Below are 17,870 nucleotides of genomic sequence, written 5' to 3' on the forward strand. Positions count from 1 at the left end.
AATGTAGAGGAATGTCAACAACAGGGGAGTTTAATACAACAACTGTAATCTTTCTCATTTCACTTTTAATAAGGGATTTTACCCCATTGTTATCTGTGATCATTTATATTTCCCAGGAGGAGAGTATATTCTCGGCAACTGTAGTTCATTTTTCTCAAGCACTGATTACAAGAAAGAGAAATTGTTAACTGAGACAATTAATTAACCAATTAAATATCCAATTATTCCAACTAAAAAATGTCAATCATTACTTGTTTCATCTTCTCAAATGTCAGGATTTATTTGCCTTCAAGATAAATAATTTAAGTATATTGTCAAAAGCTATTTTACATCCCTATCACAATTCTCATAAATTTTAAGAGATCAAAAGATTAATGGATTATAATAATTGCACCCACTAATATCTGTCTTAAGAAATTTAATCCATCAAGAAACCCTCATGCCATTAACCAGCAACTCTCGATTTACTTTCTACTTTCACTTAAGTTGCCTCTGATTGATTGTTTGGCTGAGGAGCAGCTCTTGCTTAGCTGGGATTTCTGAGTTATATTTATCCTGTCTAAACCTCTCTGGAGAATGGCAAACTGAAGGTCTGGTTTCACTGATTTGTCACTCCTCACTACTGGCTGCTTGAGCCCGGTCAAGCCTGCTTAATGACTCACTGCTGTACAGAGCCATGGCAGAATGATTACCTATCAAACTATCAAATATGATTACACGACTGCCTACACTTGGCACACAGGTATGTCATAAACTGAAAGTAAGATACTCTTGACCCCTGCATGTCCTCTAATAAATAGATTATAAACAAATAGTTATAAGCAGGTGAAAAGATAACTGCACATTTCAGGAGGTGGCTGTTTTATTGCAGAAACTGTAGCATATAGTGAAAATAATCAAAATTGTTACAGAACACAGTAAACAAAACTATACAGAAAATTGTGTGCTAAAGCAGAAGTGAGTTTATTAGATGGTAAAGCAAAAAGATGTAATGAGTTTACTTATTATAGAAGTTGGGTGAGGACAGTATTTGTTACAATCTGTAATTGAAATATAACACAGATGATCAAATACTGAAAACTGTGTGTAATTACACCAAACAAACTAGAGAATCTACAGAGCTTTATTCCATTTTCAAACTTCGTCATCCTCTTGGGCACGGACACACACACACACACACACACACACACACACACACACACACACACACACACACACACACACACACACACACACACACACACACACACACACACACACACACACACACACACACACTTTCTACTGTGCAACAGTGTTCATTGTGTAATGAAGCAGAGCTGTGGCAACTGGGGAAAAAAAAAAGAGCTTTTTATTAAGTTACAATAAAGAAGAATAAGTATAAACATAAACAGCTGTCTACATTAGTAATATGGTCTCCGTGGATTATTCTGTAAGAAGACAAAAGAAAAAGCAGATTAAATTCAAGCACAACAAAGGACTGTGTGTGGCTGTGCAGCAGAAATCTTCTTTAAAAAGTCAACAGATCATAACACGGAAACAATGTGTGGCTTTCTTTATGCAAATACAAATTATGTAAACAGTTTAAATAAATTGGTGAAATTTTATAGATTACTTTTACAATGTTAGAAAACATAAAAGATATGTTACCAGTGGGTTGGGCCTGAAGCGGTAGGCGAGCATCATCCTCTTTCTAAAAGCGTCATATTCATCATCACCTTTCGAGAGCTCAGCTGGGCGGTCAATTCCAAATCCTGCTCCATTCATAGCCGTAGTTCCCCTGGAGTGAGACAGAGAGATCATAAAACAAGACTTTTTTGTGTCTCTCTGATACGAGTGTTACAGTCTCTAATAAAAACAACTGCTCTTCCAAATCAGAGGTGTAAATAATGAAAGTATTAATGAATGGCTACCGTGCACGTTGGCTCACTGTCAAACTCATGGCCCCCTGAGACAGCTGAATATAAACAGAGCCAGTGGTAATAATGGCTGTGTTTATATTCAGCTATTTATACCTAAATAGGTCTGCTAAGTCCTATTTAGGTATAAACGCCCACAAGATTTACAAGCACACACTGTAAACTGACTGCTAAGTAATACATTCCTGACACTGTCATTACCGGGTCATTTAACGACACCAAATTACACTTTTATATACTTACTGCACTAAATGTTGAACTAATAATTCCTGCAATGTATGTACCAAAGTACTGAAGTAGTAAATCAGGTGTAGTTTACTTACACTCATCATGGGCATGGATTTCATGGTTATTTAGAATTTTTGCAACCGTTCATCTTCCAGGATGGAGTGATTATACAGCATATATTACTCTCTATCGACTTAAAAAACAAAAACAAAAAAACAAAACAAGAAATGGTGCACAAGTTGGAATCTTTTTATAACTGCCAAAACTCAAGAACTGGAAACTGCTGGAGTGTCACTGTCCACACTGAAGCGAGTTTCACGTTGACATGGAGTGAGAGGGTACTGACCAATAAAGACGATCCTGCTCTAAAAACACCTTCAAGATTATCCAAACCAAATTTCAGTCAAAGCAGGTTAACATTAAGCCGATGGAATGGCCTTCCCAAAGCCCCGACCTCAACCTTATTGAAAATCTGTAGACTATGTTTAAAAGCTGGGTTTAAATGAACTGGTTTGCCAATACCAAAAGTGTCTGGTTGAGGTGCAACTTGATAAGAGACATTTAACCAAATATTACAATCAATCCATCCTGGAAAATTAACAGTTAAAAGAAATCATTTAAAGCCCCAATTTACCACGGCATTCATGCCCATGATTAGTATATGCAAACTTTTGCCCACAACTGTAAACACCAGAAATCCAACATGATAAAATTACGGCACTGAGTTCGGTTTAATTTAAATATTAGAAGGATGATATAAGTAGAAATGCTCACTTGTTGACAGGAGCCTTTATTCCTTGTCCTTCACTGCCGAGGCCTTCGCCTTCTTTCCAGCCCATCTTCATGAGCATTCGGAAACCGAGATTCTCCACCGTCAACTTAAACTCTTTGTATTCTGAGTAGTCAGGGTCCCGACCCTCCTGTGAATCCAGGAAAAAAAGTTGAGCATTCATAACAAACAGAAGCAGCATTGTGTTTTGATTCCACACATTTTTTATGACTGTGAGGAATCATAATTCAGTTTTATTAGAAACACTCAAAAAAATCCTAAAGATATCGCACAAACATGGAGCCAATGGGACATGGAAACAGCTAAAATAAAGCAATAATGTTTATCATCCTTGGGAAGTGCACATGTACAGAAACAGGGAGTGTATATAGTTGATTATTAGATTTGTACAGTTAAGTCATAGGTGTCCTTCTATTTTTTAGTTGTTTTAAATGTTGAGAACATTATAGATGATGTATCTCAATAACACTCAGCCTTCAGGCCTTCATCAAATACAGCCTGCAAAAACATATGTACTATAATAACCCAACAGTTATATTACATTTTCCTCAAAGACACTTGTCTGTGTTTATATGTGCTTAGACTCAAACTGTATGCCGTTTGCCATTTAAAAAGACACATCCTGGAGCTGACTTTCTAACAACTTCCCATGCCTCTGGGAGACAAATTACATTCATAGTGCTCATTTTTTCAGCTTTGATACTTTTTGATGAGATAATAACAGTGTAAAATCACACAGATTTCTTTTTAAAGTAGCAATTACAGTCTGTTCCTAGGGGACTTTCAGAAAGGGACGAGGAATGTGCTGGGAAATGGGCAGTCTGGGTTCAACTGCTGAGGCATTTCAGAAAAACCTCAGCTCTACTAAAGATATGTATGCATTTGTTGTGGAAAAGACACTAAAAATTATATATATATATATATATATATATATATATATATATGAAAAAACTGATTTACAAGGGCCTACTTTTGCAATCCTTTCTTTTCCCCAGAAATAACATGCGTGATGCATTAAACAAATCCTGATATTTCCTTCCCAATTTGGGGAAGTGTTGAATTGAAATGAAAACTGACCTTTAGTGCCTTGAAAGTCTCCATAAACTTCTCCAGCTCCTCTGGGGGCAGGAAGTCACCAATAAAGTGCTTCCCTTTACCCATTTCTGTCAGAGATTCAGCCCATTCTGGAATAGACATTTACATTGAAAACAAAACAAAACTAAGTCTTCAAAATCCTATAGAGTTAAAGTGTAAATGAATGATTTTCCAGGCTGCTAGTAAAACTCACCGCGAGTCTTCTCCATTTCCATCTTTCGGAGCCGATGTTCCCAGGTCCCCGCTTGCTGGTCAACCTCTTCATCGCTGTCATACTCGTGCTGATGCTCTCTTATGGCCTTCTCCCACATCACTTGCATGTCTGCCATTGCACGCTTGTGCTTCATGATCATGTCATACATCTCTTGCATCTGCAAAAAACCCCAAAAACAACACCTGCTCAGTTAGCAACACATATGTTGTTAAGAACTTCCAGGAACTTATAATCTTGTATGATCTGAAAGAAATTTAAAAGACTAAAGCAACAACACTATGTATTCTTTTTTAATACTTCCATACCTCTTGTTGTTCTTTCAATTGTCTCTTCTGGTCCTCAGATAATTCTGTCACTCCAACCAAACCAAGAGGTTTCCCTTTTTTATAACCCAGACCTCTCAGCTCCTGGGCTAAAACGGGGAATATCCATTAGTATGTATAATGCTAGCAATCTCAATTGCTCATTAATTGTCAAACTATCTTGCTGGGCTCAATGTTCAGATGACTTTATGAAATATGGCTATGAGCATTAGCATGCATAAGTTGGAAAATATTTAATAATATTTGTTGTCAGCTGCAAAACACATAATACAGTCTTACGAAAGAATTGCACAAGAAAAAGGTTTGGGGTTAAATTAATATTCATCCCCTACAAATAAACACATGAACAGTACTTGCACATTTGTAAAGTAAATACCAGAAAGTGATGGTGCGTTAGGGTCTGGAAGACTGTTCTCATGAGGAACAACAATGAGAGGAATAGGCAGGTCGACTTTGTCTTCTTCAGACCCCCATCTGCTCTTCCTCTTTCGTTTCACAGGTGGGGTTTCTGACTCCTTAAAGTGAAGTGCAGATGGTTGGCTCTGCTGTGGAGAGATTTCTGGTACTGGAAAAGCAGCTGGTGGCTTAACAGCTGTCCTGGAATCTCCTGTTAAATCTGCAGAGTTCTGAGAGTTTGCAGCACGATACTCCTTTACTTTCTCTTTGTAGAAACGGTGGGCTGGACTTTGTTCATCATATAAAAAACTGAAGGACAGAAGATTCATACAGTTCAGACGAACTATCAAAAAAGAAAATGTGAGACATGCAGGACACAGGAACAGATATGGCCACTTACCTGAAGGCTGGGTTGTCTCGGTTGCGCTCAGCAGCGATGGCTTCCACCTCTGGGCCACCCTCCGCCACAAACTTGGCCAGCTTCTCAGCCACCTGCTGGGTTTCCGCGTCCACTGGGGGGGAGACTTTAAGCAGCCTATTAGTACTGGGAGTCAATTCACACTCTACTACTGTACCGTACTCAACTGGCCCTCATACACCACCAGTCTAGAGCCAATAGGGGATAAGAAAAGGAAAAGGGAAGGAGGAGCAAGGGGGACAGGGGTGGTGAATGGGGAACTGTATGGATTTGAGGCGTTTACTGTAACAAATGAAGAATGAAGCCCTGAGAGACTCCAACAACATACAGTATGACTATAATTTAAAACTTACATCTGCATTCATTACACCGTTCAAGTCAAAGTCTAATACTGTATTTATTAAAGACTTATCCAAAAATAAATCAGTATAGCACAGTCATTGTGCCAGAAAACAGATTGAGAGTCTGAAAGCAAAATCTGCAACATATTAAGCACAGTTAAAAGCAAAGGCTAGCTGTGATGTGTTGGCATGAAGTTGGAAAAAGACCCAATCAGAAGCAGAAAGTGGGTGTTGAAAAGTGCAGATCCAGATCAGAACTTTAAAATACATGAAAGGTTCAGCTGCTTTCTAAATATCTCAGTTTTAGATATGCTAGGAGTAGACACAGTAAAAGTTACACATTTAAAATAAAAAAGTATTGGTGTAGATGGTAAGCTGCACTAACACTACTGAGAAATGTGAGCCTTCTGCTATGCAGTTTTCAAAACAGATCAAGTTATGATGAACTCCGTTGCAATAGTACATTAGTTACAGGCTTCTGTAGTCACGATATTAGCCATCACTATCGAGCTCTGAGTATCTCAGTAGTCAGATTATAATACCTGAAAATTGCAAGTGTATCTGAGAATGCGGTATCGGCATGCATTCCTGTGCAATAACAGTAACTCTTGAGAGGAAAGATTAAAGAAAAGAAGCAGAAAAGGAAGTGTGTGAAGTAAAAAGGCCATTTACCATTATCTGAGAGTTTCTCTGGTCTTTGCAAATCCTTTTTCCATTCTGCAATCTTTTTCTTGTAGTAGAGATATTCCACGCTGCTCTTATCATACAAAAAACTAAAAGACAAGGGCAAAAATTGTAAAACAGATATGTCTGAAAAAAACTTTCAGAGTAAAATAAGTCTTACTAAGTTAAGCGACAATGTCCTTCAAACTTACGAGAAAACAGGATTGTCCTTGTAGTCTTCCTTGGCCTTCTTCTCCAACTCAGGTCCCCCCTCGGCCACAAAAGAAGCCATCTTGTCGATAATGAGTCTGGTGTCTGAATCCTCTGGGGGAGAGACTTTAAGCACGCTATGAGTACATTTACTCAAAGGGCACAAATGACAAAATGCCAGTCACAAGGCAACTGTTCCACTGGAGTACGCAGAGGATGCACTGAAATGTCCAAGCCATGGAGGTGTCCCCTGACACAATGAAAAACACAGGCCAGGAATTACCTTTCATCTCTAAGAATTTGGAGTAATCGGCCTCTTCTTCCTCATCATCACCATCTGGAGAGCAAAAGACACTTGGCCTCTGGCTGAGAATGGGATTCTTCTTGGACTGTGAGAAGCTCTTGAACTGATTTAGCATGCTGCTGACTCCAAGGCCAGGTCGCTGGCCAACGAAAATGCTCTTTTTCTGGAGCGCATTTCCTCCTGGTGATAAAGTTGGGGTTGATGGGGTCTTGGCATCATTGATGGAACCTAGAAAGAAAGGGAGACACTTCAGGAAAACCCTTCTACTAAATTCTATTATATTTAGATTCTAATTAATTAGGTTATGCATACTAATGCAAACTGTCCCATCTAAAGCTCTGCTAAATATCATTCAATATTTTGAGTAAGCTGTGCAGAATTGGGTACTAACCAGACACATGCGCCTTTTCCTTCTGCATCTTCATGAACTGCTGTAAGAAGCTCCCATCATTTGCGAACTTATTTGTGGAAGCCCCTTGGACACTGGTAGAACTACAGGGATAAAAGTGTAAAAAGGTATTTTTAAAAATATGTTTTCAAGTCTAAGGTTGGCATCACAGAAAACATTCACGTGTACAAGTATCAGATTGTTGGTATTCAAACTGAATGTGGGCCATGATAGGATGTGTATAATTACCTTTCAGGCAGAGGCTTGCTAGTGGTTTGAACATTCATTTTTGCTTGCTCTGCCATTCTTTCTTCGATCTCTTTTTTCTTCTGAGCTATCAGTTTTTCTTGACGGAGAATAGTCATGTTCATTTTGCTTTTCTGTGGTTGGATGGGTCTGGATTTCCACCCTCCTCCTCCTCGACCTCAAATACATGACAAAATACAATGCATGTGACAACAAATCTAAACCTCTAACAAAAGATAGAGCCACCCTCTGAAACAACTAGCATATCAGGAAATCTGACACTTATTTTATAAACAGGCGAAGACTAGTGCTAGCCTTTAAAAAAAAAAAAAAACACTTATTCGAGCAACAAAACAATTTTCAGTAGCTATGTGACGAACTCTGAACTGGGTTAAAGAGGCAGTTGTGTCTTTAAATATGATTGTTAAAGACTGCAGTTAAAAATGTGTATTTATTGAACTGTATTGATCTTATTTAAAACCTGATCCAGCTAACCCAACAGCTAGTTAACTTAGCTGGCGTTGTACACTGGTTCAAACAAGCTAAATTAGCTTGTGAGATTTAACGGATAAATTATCGACCTTAAAGTGCAGTTTGCACGTATTTGGCGTAAATCTCACTGTAAAGGTTTACCTGAATCGCCAGACTCCATGGTCGCAGCAGGAAGAAAAATGCACTTCTAAAGAAGACGAGCAGGGACGACACAAAAGGCCTGCAGTAGTTACGGTAGAAGCGGGGCGACTTCAGGCTGAATTTCCCCACAAAACTTCCGGTTTCCACTCACCAGAATAAAAGCATAATTTTTACCTCGAGCCTTAACCGCATTTACTTTAAAGTCTATGTAGTAAATCGGGCGATCGTGGCTCAAGAGTTGGGAGTTCGCCTTGTAATCGGAAGGTTGCCGGTTCGAGCCCCGGCTTGGACAGTATCGGTTGTTGTGTCCTTGGGCAAGACACTTGACCCGTTTCCTACTGGTGGTGGTCAGAGGGCCCGGTGGCACCAGTGTTCGGCAGCCTCGCCTCTGTCAGTGCGCCCCAGGGTGGCTGTGGCTACAATGTAGCTTGCCATCACCAGTGTGTGTGAATGGGTGGATGACTGGATGTGTAAAGCGCCTTAGGGACTAGTAAAGCGCTATACAAATACAGGCCATTTACCATAAATAGGTATAGAATAATTAAATAAAACCATGCTTTCTTAAATTCCGAATCTTAAACAAGGTATATAATTATCCTTCATCTTCAAACCCCTAAAGGAAAACAAAGAAATAAACAAACAACAACAAAACAACCTGTAGTAAGATTTTTTTTCTTCACATCTCCCTGCCCTATTGAAATTGTTTGGACTTGTAAAGAGGAGGGCTAGTGAATATATTGTTACCACAAGCTCTGACTATTGAGCTATCAGGCAGGAAGAAGATGGATGCAGTGAAGGAGGACATGCCGAGGATTCGTGTGACAGAGGAGTAGGCAGTAGTCGAAAGAAGAATAAAAATACAGTAATTATAGTCCAATACTTTAATCATTTATTAATTGTTATCATTCAGCTTCTTTTCAGGTTCATTTTTATTGTTTAAAATGGGTTAGTTCTCTTTCTTCTTTGCCTTCTTCCTCGTATTATTATAAAAATGATCAGGTTTAAAACGTTCTGAAAAGGTAGTACAATATACAGATAGACAAAACACTTTGTCTTATAGCCATACCAATGTAGGTCAAAAATGCACCAATAGGGCCTCCTCAAATTTGACAAAACTGACAAAAAATAAAACTAAAGACTTGCTTCTATATTATATATTCGTTTAGTTCGTTTTATGGTAAGATAGAAGAAATTATAATTTGGAGGTAAATACACCGGAAATCATTTCCTGAATGTCGTGTCAGGTGCGCGTTAGTTTCCGTTTCCTGTTGCAAGAGCCGTTGCTGTTGTCCCTTGCTGCTACCCGTCCGTACTGTGCGAACTGCTCTCCTGCTCAGAAATGGCTGAAGCTCCCCCACGGCCCTGCCGGTTTTTTTGTCACCGGTGTTCAGCAGAGATTAGTCCGCGTTTACCGGTAAGGGCCGTAGAGACACCTTTTGTCCGCGTGAAGGATGATGAGTAATATCCGACCTTGTCTTTTTTTTATGTGGGTTTGGCACTCAAAGAGTCTCTCGACTCATTTGCTGCTGTTTAGCTGCGCTAGTTCGGCTAGCCCTGTAGTAAAGGACGGGGTGGTAGTCAGGTGTCACTAATCAGGCTGGCGGATACGCTTGGGTTGAGATGTCATGTTTTACCCTTATTATATCGAACGTCACTAAATGACAACCAGGTAGAGCTGACGTTAAGGGCTTGACAAGTTCAGCCGCGGTAGCCTTTTGACATTAACGGGCAAGCTAACGGAAGACCGCGGGCTCACTTTCGATTTAGGGGACTTGTTCTTTTTTTTACTCAGGAGACACCGCTTAGCGGGGAATGCTTTCCAGTAAAGACTGTTGTTGGCTGATTGTAGTTGTTAAATCATTACAAAGTCACTCTCTGTCGGCTCTGCTGTTGTGTCATCAACCAACCTCCCAGCACTGTTGTCAAAGCCTTTCACATGAAGCTTCTTGAATGTTGCAGTAACAGTTTCTCTTTAGTCAGTCTGCTGCTCAGCTGTGTGACACAGTGCCCTTTAAATGTAGGAAACTTCTGAAGCCCTGCTCAATAAAGTTGCACTCCATAAACGCTCCTAAAGACAATTTAAAAAAAAAAAATAAATTATATGGGTTGCAGAAGTATATAATGTTGGCGTTCGACCTAATAAAGAGACAACTTTGTTTGTGTCAGGGATTCAAATTTACATTTTCATTGTAGGACTACACGTGTCCACGCTGTGAATCTGGTTTTATTGAGGAACTGCCTGAAGAAAGAAGGTAAGGAGGATCAATCTGAAGAAGTCCACTGAAACAAAGTTTAGCTCTTCATCACACTCTCTTTGAACATTTAGTCAATGAATCAGAACATCAGTGCAAAATATGAGCCACCAGTAAATCTTGACCATAGGCAGAAGGGACTTGTGTACTGATGCTCTGATGATAAATCGGTGTATCGCTACTTAGTTTAATATTTCAGTACATTTCTACCTCTTAACGTTTCACTTTCTGTTTATGCAGTGCTGAAAATGGGTCTGCCTCTACTTCCTCTTCCAGTGATCAGTTCCGCCCAGTCTTGGAGGTAAGTGTGACGTGATAAATCAGCTGGTTCTGAAATTTTTTTTTTAACACCCTACACCAGGGGTGTCAAACTCAAATACACAGTGGGCCAAAATTCAAAACTGGAACAAAGTGGCGGGCTAACATTAATATTTATTGAAAAAAAAAAAATCTTCCTCCAGATATAAAAATGAATCTTTTCTTATGGACTCAAATAAGTTTTGCTGGAAAACTGAATATGGAACAAGCAAAGCTTAATACTAAACAATATATATATTAGCTGTATAATACCAGTAGGCCAGCTCTAATGGTAATTTGGTATGGCTTCGCGGGCCAAATGTAATTAGGCTGCGGGCCAAATTTGGCCCACGGGCCAGAGTTTGACACCTATGCCCTACACTATATTTTGACATTGTCTCTGTCTCTACCACTAGAACGTGGATCACCAGCACTTATTCACATTTCCCCCGGGTTATGGTCCGTTCGCCCTTGGGATTTTTGATGAAAACTTTGACCTTCGGTTGCGGCTACCCACAGAGGACAACCGAGAGACGGAAAACAGGAGAGAGCGGGAAATGGCATCGCGGCAAAGATACGGTGCACGGCAACCACGGGGTCGGCATGTTCCTCGGCGACAGGGTACGCGACACGAAGGAGTGCCCACATTAGAGGGGTGAGACATTTTCAGCAGTAGAGCGTAACTGAGAAGAAGTGACAGGGGAAACGGCTTGGCTTGTTACTGTGTTATGTGCAAACATTATATGTCACATGTTATGGTAACAGTATTAATCCCACTGTTTCTCAGTTTGAACCCTGTTGCTTGTTGTAAGTAGTTTGTTTTTGTGATGTTTCTTTTTTCCTGACTAGAATTATCCAGCAGCTAGTAAATGGAATTATAGCACCTACAGCCATGCCAAATATTGGGATGGGACCTTGGTAAGTTTAAGAATGTATGATAGACACATTGCTTACTTATTTCAGGAGACTTTTTACTTTAACATCCTTCTTAATTTGCAGGGGTATGCTACATTCCAATCCAATGGACTATGCCTGGGGTGCCAATGGGCTCGATGCTATCATTACGCAGGTATGTACAATGTTTTTCTTTCACATGAAAATAGAGATAAACTGAAACAGAATTTTATACTTGGCTTTCGAGTCCAACAAATCTATTCAACAGAGTTGCAGGAATACTGTGATCTAGTGAATACAAGACCTGGGCCCTGGATTTCAGAGTGGGGTCATTTTAGCAAGTTTAGCACTTAAAAATACACTGAAACAATCTAAAAGTGTTGAGCACAACATTTGGAACCTCCGTCTGGTGTTTCAGGAAGTCTCACTAACGTACACAGAGAGGCTTCAGAGATTTGACCTTGAAGGCTTTCAAATTTGGATCACTAACTAAAATGTAAATCTGCATCAGCTGATTTTTTGAACAAACAAAAATTACTCTGTGGGAGATGGGAGGGGGGGCTGACTACAACGAAGAACGAGGACCTAGGAGGGAAAAAAACTCCCAGCATTTTTTTTTTCTATCGGCTGGCACTGGATATGAAACATCAGGACATAACCGCATGGTTAACACGTAACACACCAGCATGCCCCTAAATGTCTTTGCAGAAGTCCAAAACAGACATTATTGTAATGTTATTAAGGTGAAGTCCAAAGACAAAGCTCTAGGCTAACTGGCTCAGAATGTATCTGTGACTTGAACATAATTTAGTGAAATGTGCAGCTTGGTTTTTAATTCATGGTGTTTAATGTGACTGAGGACAGGATAAGAACACAGAGGCGCATGGAGGCAAAATAAAAGAGCCACCACAACAAACACAGAAATGGTAGAAATTACATCAGTGTTGTAGCTTAAGGAAATGGCAAAGCACAATGCAGGCCTGAAGTTAGGGTCACAAGCAGTATCCCCCTGGAATTGTATAAAACCTTCAGTCTAAAGGAGCATCTTCTGCAGCCCAGCATCACTTCTAACCTTCCTGCAACTTTCACGTCCAGGTCACGTTCCTGACCTGATATGCTGCCTTCAGGCTTGGACACTGTGGACTCATTCACTGAAACTTGTGGTTTGGTCCCTGGGTCATAGCTTTCATTGACCCGGTTCCCATCAATATTAATGATCCTCAACATGAGGGTCTGGTCAGAACAGGAATTTCAAGGTTCACTCTAAAAATAACAGTGACAGTGGGAGTGGAGTCGAAAAAAAAGGAGAAGGTCCAAATTAAAATTTTTCTTTTTTTTTGTGTCTAGAGTCAAAGAATGCACGTTTGCAACTGCCTAATGAAGCACCGGTGATCAGGCATATAGAAATATGAAGAGAAGTTTCCTTTGATTTGATCGGCCTTGTTGTCATTCTGATTTGGTCACAGCTGGTCATTGTGAGCATGTCTGTTTTTCATTTGTAGTTATTAAACCAGTTTGAAAACACGGGTCCCCCTCCTGCAGACAGAGAGAGGATAAAGAATTTACCCACGATTTCCATCACAGAGGAGCACGTCAGTAAGTCCTCTTCTCATTTTCAGTGTGGTTCTTTGTACATTTCACTGCAACCTGCTCAGCTATGCACTCTACTTAAAAACAAATAAATAAAACATCTGTGTAGACAGTTCTACTGATTCAACAACAGTATGTGGTTTTTTTTTTTTTTTTTTTTTGAATAATGAGAAAACAGCCTTTGAAAAGTGTCTCTTTTTTGGGACATTTGGCTTTGTCACAATTGCTCAACACTACCTAAACTCAAATAAACTATATCAGCATGATCTCAGTTTTCCCTGGGGCTGATGTGTGTGTGAGCACAGACAGATGGTGTGTCGTTTGCTGTTTGCACAGGTGCTGGTTTAGAGTGTCCCGTGTGCAAAGAAGACTACAGTGTTGACGAGAGTGTAAGGCAGCTACCCTGCAATCATTTGTTTCACAATGACTGTATAGTACCGTGGCTGGAACAGGTATGTATATTTAATGGATGATGCAAACAGAACTATAGAGCTGATTGAAACATTAATTGTGTTATTTCATTGATATCAACCACTTGCATATGAAGCCAGGTTTGTTTTGGATCACTTGATTCTTATATAACATTTGTACTTCATAAACTACTAATGTGGTTGCAGCAGATGGCTGCCCCTCCCCGAATCTGGTTCTGCTGAAAGGTTTTCTTCCTGTTAAAAGGGGGTTTTTCCCTCCCAATGTTGCCAAGTTCTTGCTCATAATGGGTTGTGTGATAGTTGGCTTTTTTTTCTAATCTTCTAGATTATTTTCCTTAAAGTATAAAGTGCCTTTAGGTGAGTGCTGTTATGAATTGATGCTATATAAATACAATTAAAATGTTTCTGATGATACCGTAAACAAGTTAACTGCTAAATCATAGCTTTACAGTTTTAATAAAGACTTTCAAAAGCAGCACTGATTCTCAATATTCTCTGGTGGCTCTCTTAAATCTTGCTGCTTTGAAACTTTAGTGGTTTTCTGTATTCCAGGAGTAAAGAAAAACGCTCTAATCCATGCAGTTTTACACATACTGCATCATTACACGGTAGTTTGGAAAAACACACAATATTTCCCCGTCTTACACTTAGTTGCAGGCCATATTATAAATGAGTTGCATTTTTTTTTCCCTTGGTGCATATCATGTGTCTCTTCTGGTACTTTCAGCAATCTTCCAGGAATTTGCTGACATTTGTGAGCCAATCTTCACCCTGGAAAGATTTTTTTTCAGAAGCTCTGTTTTACTAAAAGGCCAAAACAGAAAAAGCAGTGTTTACCAAAGTACCTGTGTATAAGTGGGCACGGCTTACAAAACCAGTCGGATGCATGCTGCACTGTCTTATTTAAGAGCTGTCATTCATCCTGCCATTGTGTTGAGGTCAGATGTTTTCTGGTTGGTGGGGGTTATTTAGTTTTATTTTGCTCTAACTTGAGCAGCTTATGACGTGTGAGTCCTGAAGAAATCACCTTGTCACTGAAGCTGTGGCTAGAGGCAGTTGAATTACATTGTTTACAGAAATATGTCAAATTGAATTGACAATAACAAATTCCAACACTAACTCTTTGGTTGCACTGGACACAGAGGGTTTTCAGACCGTTTGCGGTGATTTTCTCTCTTTTTACTGGCTACATGCAGTGCTTGTTCAGTTCAATTCAATTTTATTTATACAGTGCTAAATCACAACAACGTTCACCTCAAGGCGCTTTATATTGTAAGGTAGACCCTACAATAATACATACAGAGAAAAACCCAACAATTATATGACCCCCTATGAGCAAACACTTTGGCGACAGTGGGAAGGAAAAACTCCTTTTTAACAAGAAGAAAGGCCCAGCAGAATCAGGCTCAGGGAGGGGCGGGGCCATCTGCTGCGACCGGTTGGGGTGAGAGAAGGAAGACAGGATAAAGACATGCTGTGGAAGAGAGACAGAGGTTAATAACAAGCACGATTCAGTGCAGAGAGGTCTATTAACACATAGTGAGTTAGAAAGATGACTGAAGAATAAATACTCAGTGCATCATGCAAATTTCCCCAGCAGCCTATTGCAGCATAACTAAGGGAGGATTCAGGGTCACCTGATCCAGCCCTAACTATATGCTTTAGCAAAAAGGAAAGTTTTAAACCTAATCTTAAAAGTAGAGATAGTGTCTGTTTCCCGCATCCAAGCTGGAAGCTGGTTCCATAGAAGAGGGGCCTAAAAACTGAAGGCTCTCTTTTGCATGTTCTGAGTAAGGCAGTTTGACTGAGTTTGTGGGATGGCCAGACTACACTGGCTAAATAAATGTTGGCATCAAAGGTCATTTATGGAGTTAAAAAAAGATTTCCCAACCCAACAGCGTCGTCTATTTTTACGTTTTTGGAGTGGCTCTTTGTGGCACACTCAGTTTACTTATTGCTGTCACGCCTAATGTAGGCATTTTCATTGATTACAGTGGAAGCATACACCCAGTGAAGAGTCTGCATTATGTCTACAGTGTAGCCACAAGGCTGTTGTCTGGAACCAGGCTTCTTTCAGTTGTTTAAATTCAATTCAATTGTCCATTTTACTGAATTATTAAGATTGTGGGTGAGAATAAAACTGCTGTGTCCATGTATTAAAGCTGATCACAGTGATAACTTCCTATGCCCCGTCTCTTACAGCATGATACGTGTCCTGTGTGCAGGAAGAGTCTTAGTGGACAAAACACAGCCACAGACCCGCCGGGGTTATCGAGAATGAACTTCTCCCCCTCTTCCTCCTCCTCTTCCTCCCCAAGCTCACCTAGCAATGAAAATGCTGCCAGCAACTCCTAGATTTTCACTGTTTCACAAGAGAAAACATCACACCCTTCTTAGACCCAGCAGCTCCTCTCTGCAGCTGAAACCAGGACATTTTTCTGTCTCAGGTGAACGGGACAGTGAGACGAGGTAAACTCAAATTTTAGGATTTTTTTTGTTTTGTTTTGTTGTTTTTCTCCCTCCTTCTGTGCTGAACGGATATTGGGACCAGCTCCCGCTGCTACTGTTACAGAATGTTTGAGGAGGTGGGAGTCAGAAAAGATGGAGAATATGATGACGATAATAATAACAGTCCACTTATGAGTGGGATTCTTACAAGACCCGGAGCAGAATTGAAGCCAGATTGGACTGCTTTTTGATGAAAACATGTCCTTGCAGCAGTGCTTGGACACATTTTATATTTAAAAGACAAGATGCTCTTTTTTTTTTAAAAACATTGCCTGTGGTAGTGGAGTCCGTAGATGTGTAGAAAGAGAATTCCTTTTTGAACTGCGAGCCACTGTACAGCGAATGGATCAAACTAAGACCTTGCGGGAAGGAGACTGAGAGTGTGCATCTGATTTTTATTTATTTGCACAGTTTTTGTTTTGTTTTTTTTAGGTTTTTTTCTTCTTCTTTTTTTGGCACAAAATCTCATGTTGGGATGTGAATGTGAGTCAACTGCTGAACAAAAACAAGCAACATTTCAACCTTTTGCATTGAATAAATCTTTGAAGATGTGTTTTTTCTTTTTATTAATTTATTTTTTTAGAGTTTGATTCAGTGTATTTGGTGCATCTTGGTAAGTTGAACATTGTTACAACTTAGGAGGGGATATGTAGTGAAAATGTTCACAACTGTGTGTTTATTGGACCCCTGCAAAGTAAAAAAAGAAAAGGCAAACAGGCATGGGATCATCTTACCTCTGTGGAACTGGCCAAATGTGTTTCACGAAAACAAGTGTTTATTATTTTATTTACTGAATTTTTGTACAGTCACAATAAAGTGATTGAAAACAAATTTAAAGGTTTTTGCTGACGTTGTACAGAAATATGACAGCTGACAAAGTTACTCTGAAGTTCAACTATACAGTATACGTTAAACTATAGGTTTAGGGGAAAAAAGGATGTTAAAAAATGTAAATTCCCTCATTCCCTTTTTCAGGATGAAGTGTTTTGAGGTTTGATTTCTTTAATGGGTCATAACAAATGTTAATGTGTTTTCTCACCATGTGAGATTTGAAACTTTTGGATAAAACAATGTCTTACATATGTCTTGAAACTTTTTTTTGATCATGTAGTAAAGTGATGGTTGTAAATCAGCGTCTTGTTTGCTGCAGCAATGCTCGTTTTCAGCCACGTCGCATATCTGACCTTATATGTGATTGTTATACAACACTGAATCAGTGTCGATGATGTGTGGCTTAATAGAAACTGATCAATGGCTTAAAAAAAAAAAACTTGATATGGTGATGCAACAAATTTTAAACTATAATATTTCACTCTCTGTATTACGGCACAAGTCAAAGCCTTTCAGTTATGATAAACAACCAAAGGACACTTTATAAGGTACACCTTCTTAGGGCTGCCTTAATAATTTGTGGTTCAAGAATCCAGTTTGAGATGATATGAGTTTTGTGACATGGTGCGTTGTCCTGCTGGAAGCAGCTATCAGAAGATGGTACACTGGTGATAAAGGAAAAGGACATGGTCAGCAACAATATTCTGTTTTTTTTTTTTTTGTTTTTTTTTAAAGAAGCCCTTTTGGTACAGGAGGTCCAGATTGTTCGAAGAAAATATCCCCCACAGCAGACTGAAGCAGAATGAATCCATGATTTCATGTTGTTTTCACCAAATTCTGACTAATATCTGGATGTTGCAGCAGAAATCGAGATTTGGCAGACCAGGAACCACTTTGTC

General features: G+C 39.5%; 2 protein-coding genes across 2 annotated transcripts; one reads left to right on the top strand and one right to left on the bottom strand.

Annotated features, from left to right (window-relative positions):
• Positions 1-844: 844 nt before the first annotated feature.
• Positions 845-8,326, bottom strand: sugp1 (SURP and G patch domain containing 1). The gene is made up of 14 exons (XM_004542515.4): positions 8,169-8,326; positions 7,539-7,713; positions 7,293-7,393; positions 6,881-7,129; positions 6,600-6,723; positions 6,397-6,497; positions 5,366-5,489; positions 4,946-5,274; positions 4,552-4,658; positions 4,226-4,403; positions 4,015-4,121; positions 2,922-3,067; positions 1,651-1,780; positions 845-1,430 (listed from the first exon to the last, which is right to left on the bottom strand). The coding sequence occupies exons 1-14, from the start codon at positions 8,185-8,187 to the stop codon at positions 1,404-1,406; spliced, it is 1,917 nt and encodes a 638-aa protein (XP_004542572.1). The 5' UTR covers positions 8,188-8,326; the 3' UTR covers positions 845-1,403.
• Positions 8,327-9,420: 1,094 nt separating this feature from the next.
• On the top strand, positions 9,421-17,288 carry rnf126 (ring finger protein 126). Its single transcript, XM_004542514.3, has 9 exons — positions 9,421-9,582; positions 10,362-10,420; positions 10,661-10,721; positions 11,134-11,372; positions 11,567-11,635; positions 11,717-11,786; positions 13,114-13,207; positions 13,538-13,653; positions 15,835-17,288. The coding sequence occupies exons 1-9, from the start codon at positions 9,508-9,510 to the stop codon at positions 15,985-15,987; spliced, it is 936 nt and encodes a 311-aa protein (XP_004542571.1). The 5' UTR covers positions 9,421-9,507; the 3' UTR covers positions 15,988-17,288.
• Positions 17,289-17,870: the final 582 nt, after the last annotated feature.

Source organism: Maylandia zebra, linkage group LG18, assembly GCF_041146795.1.
Source record: "Maylandia zebra isolate NMK-2024a linkage group LG18, Mzebra_GT3a, whole genome shotgun sequence".
Lineage (NCBI taxonomy): Eukaryota > Metazoa > Chordata > Actinopteri > Cichliformes > Cichlidae > Maylandia > Maylandia zebra.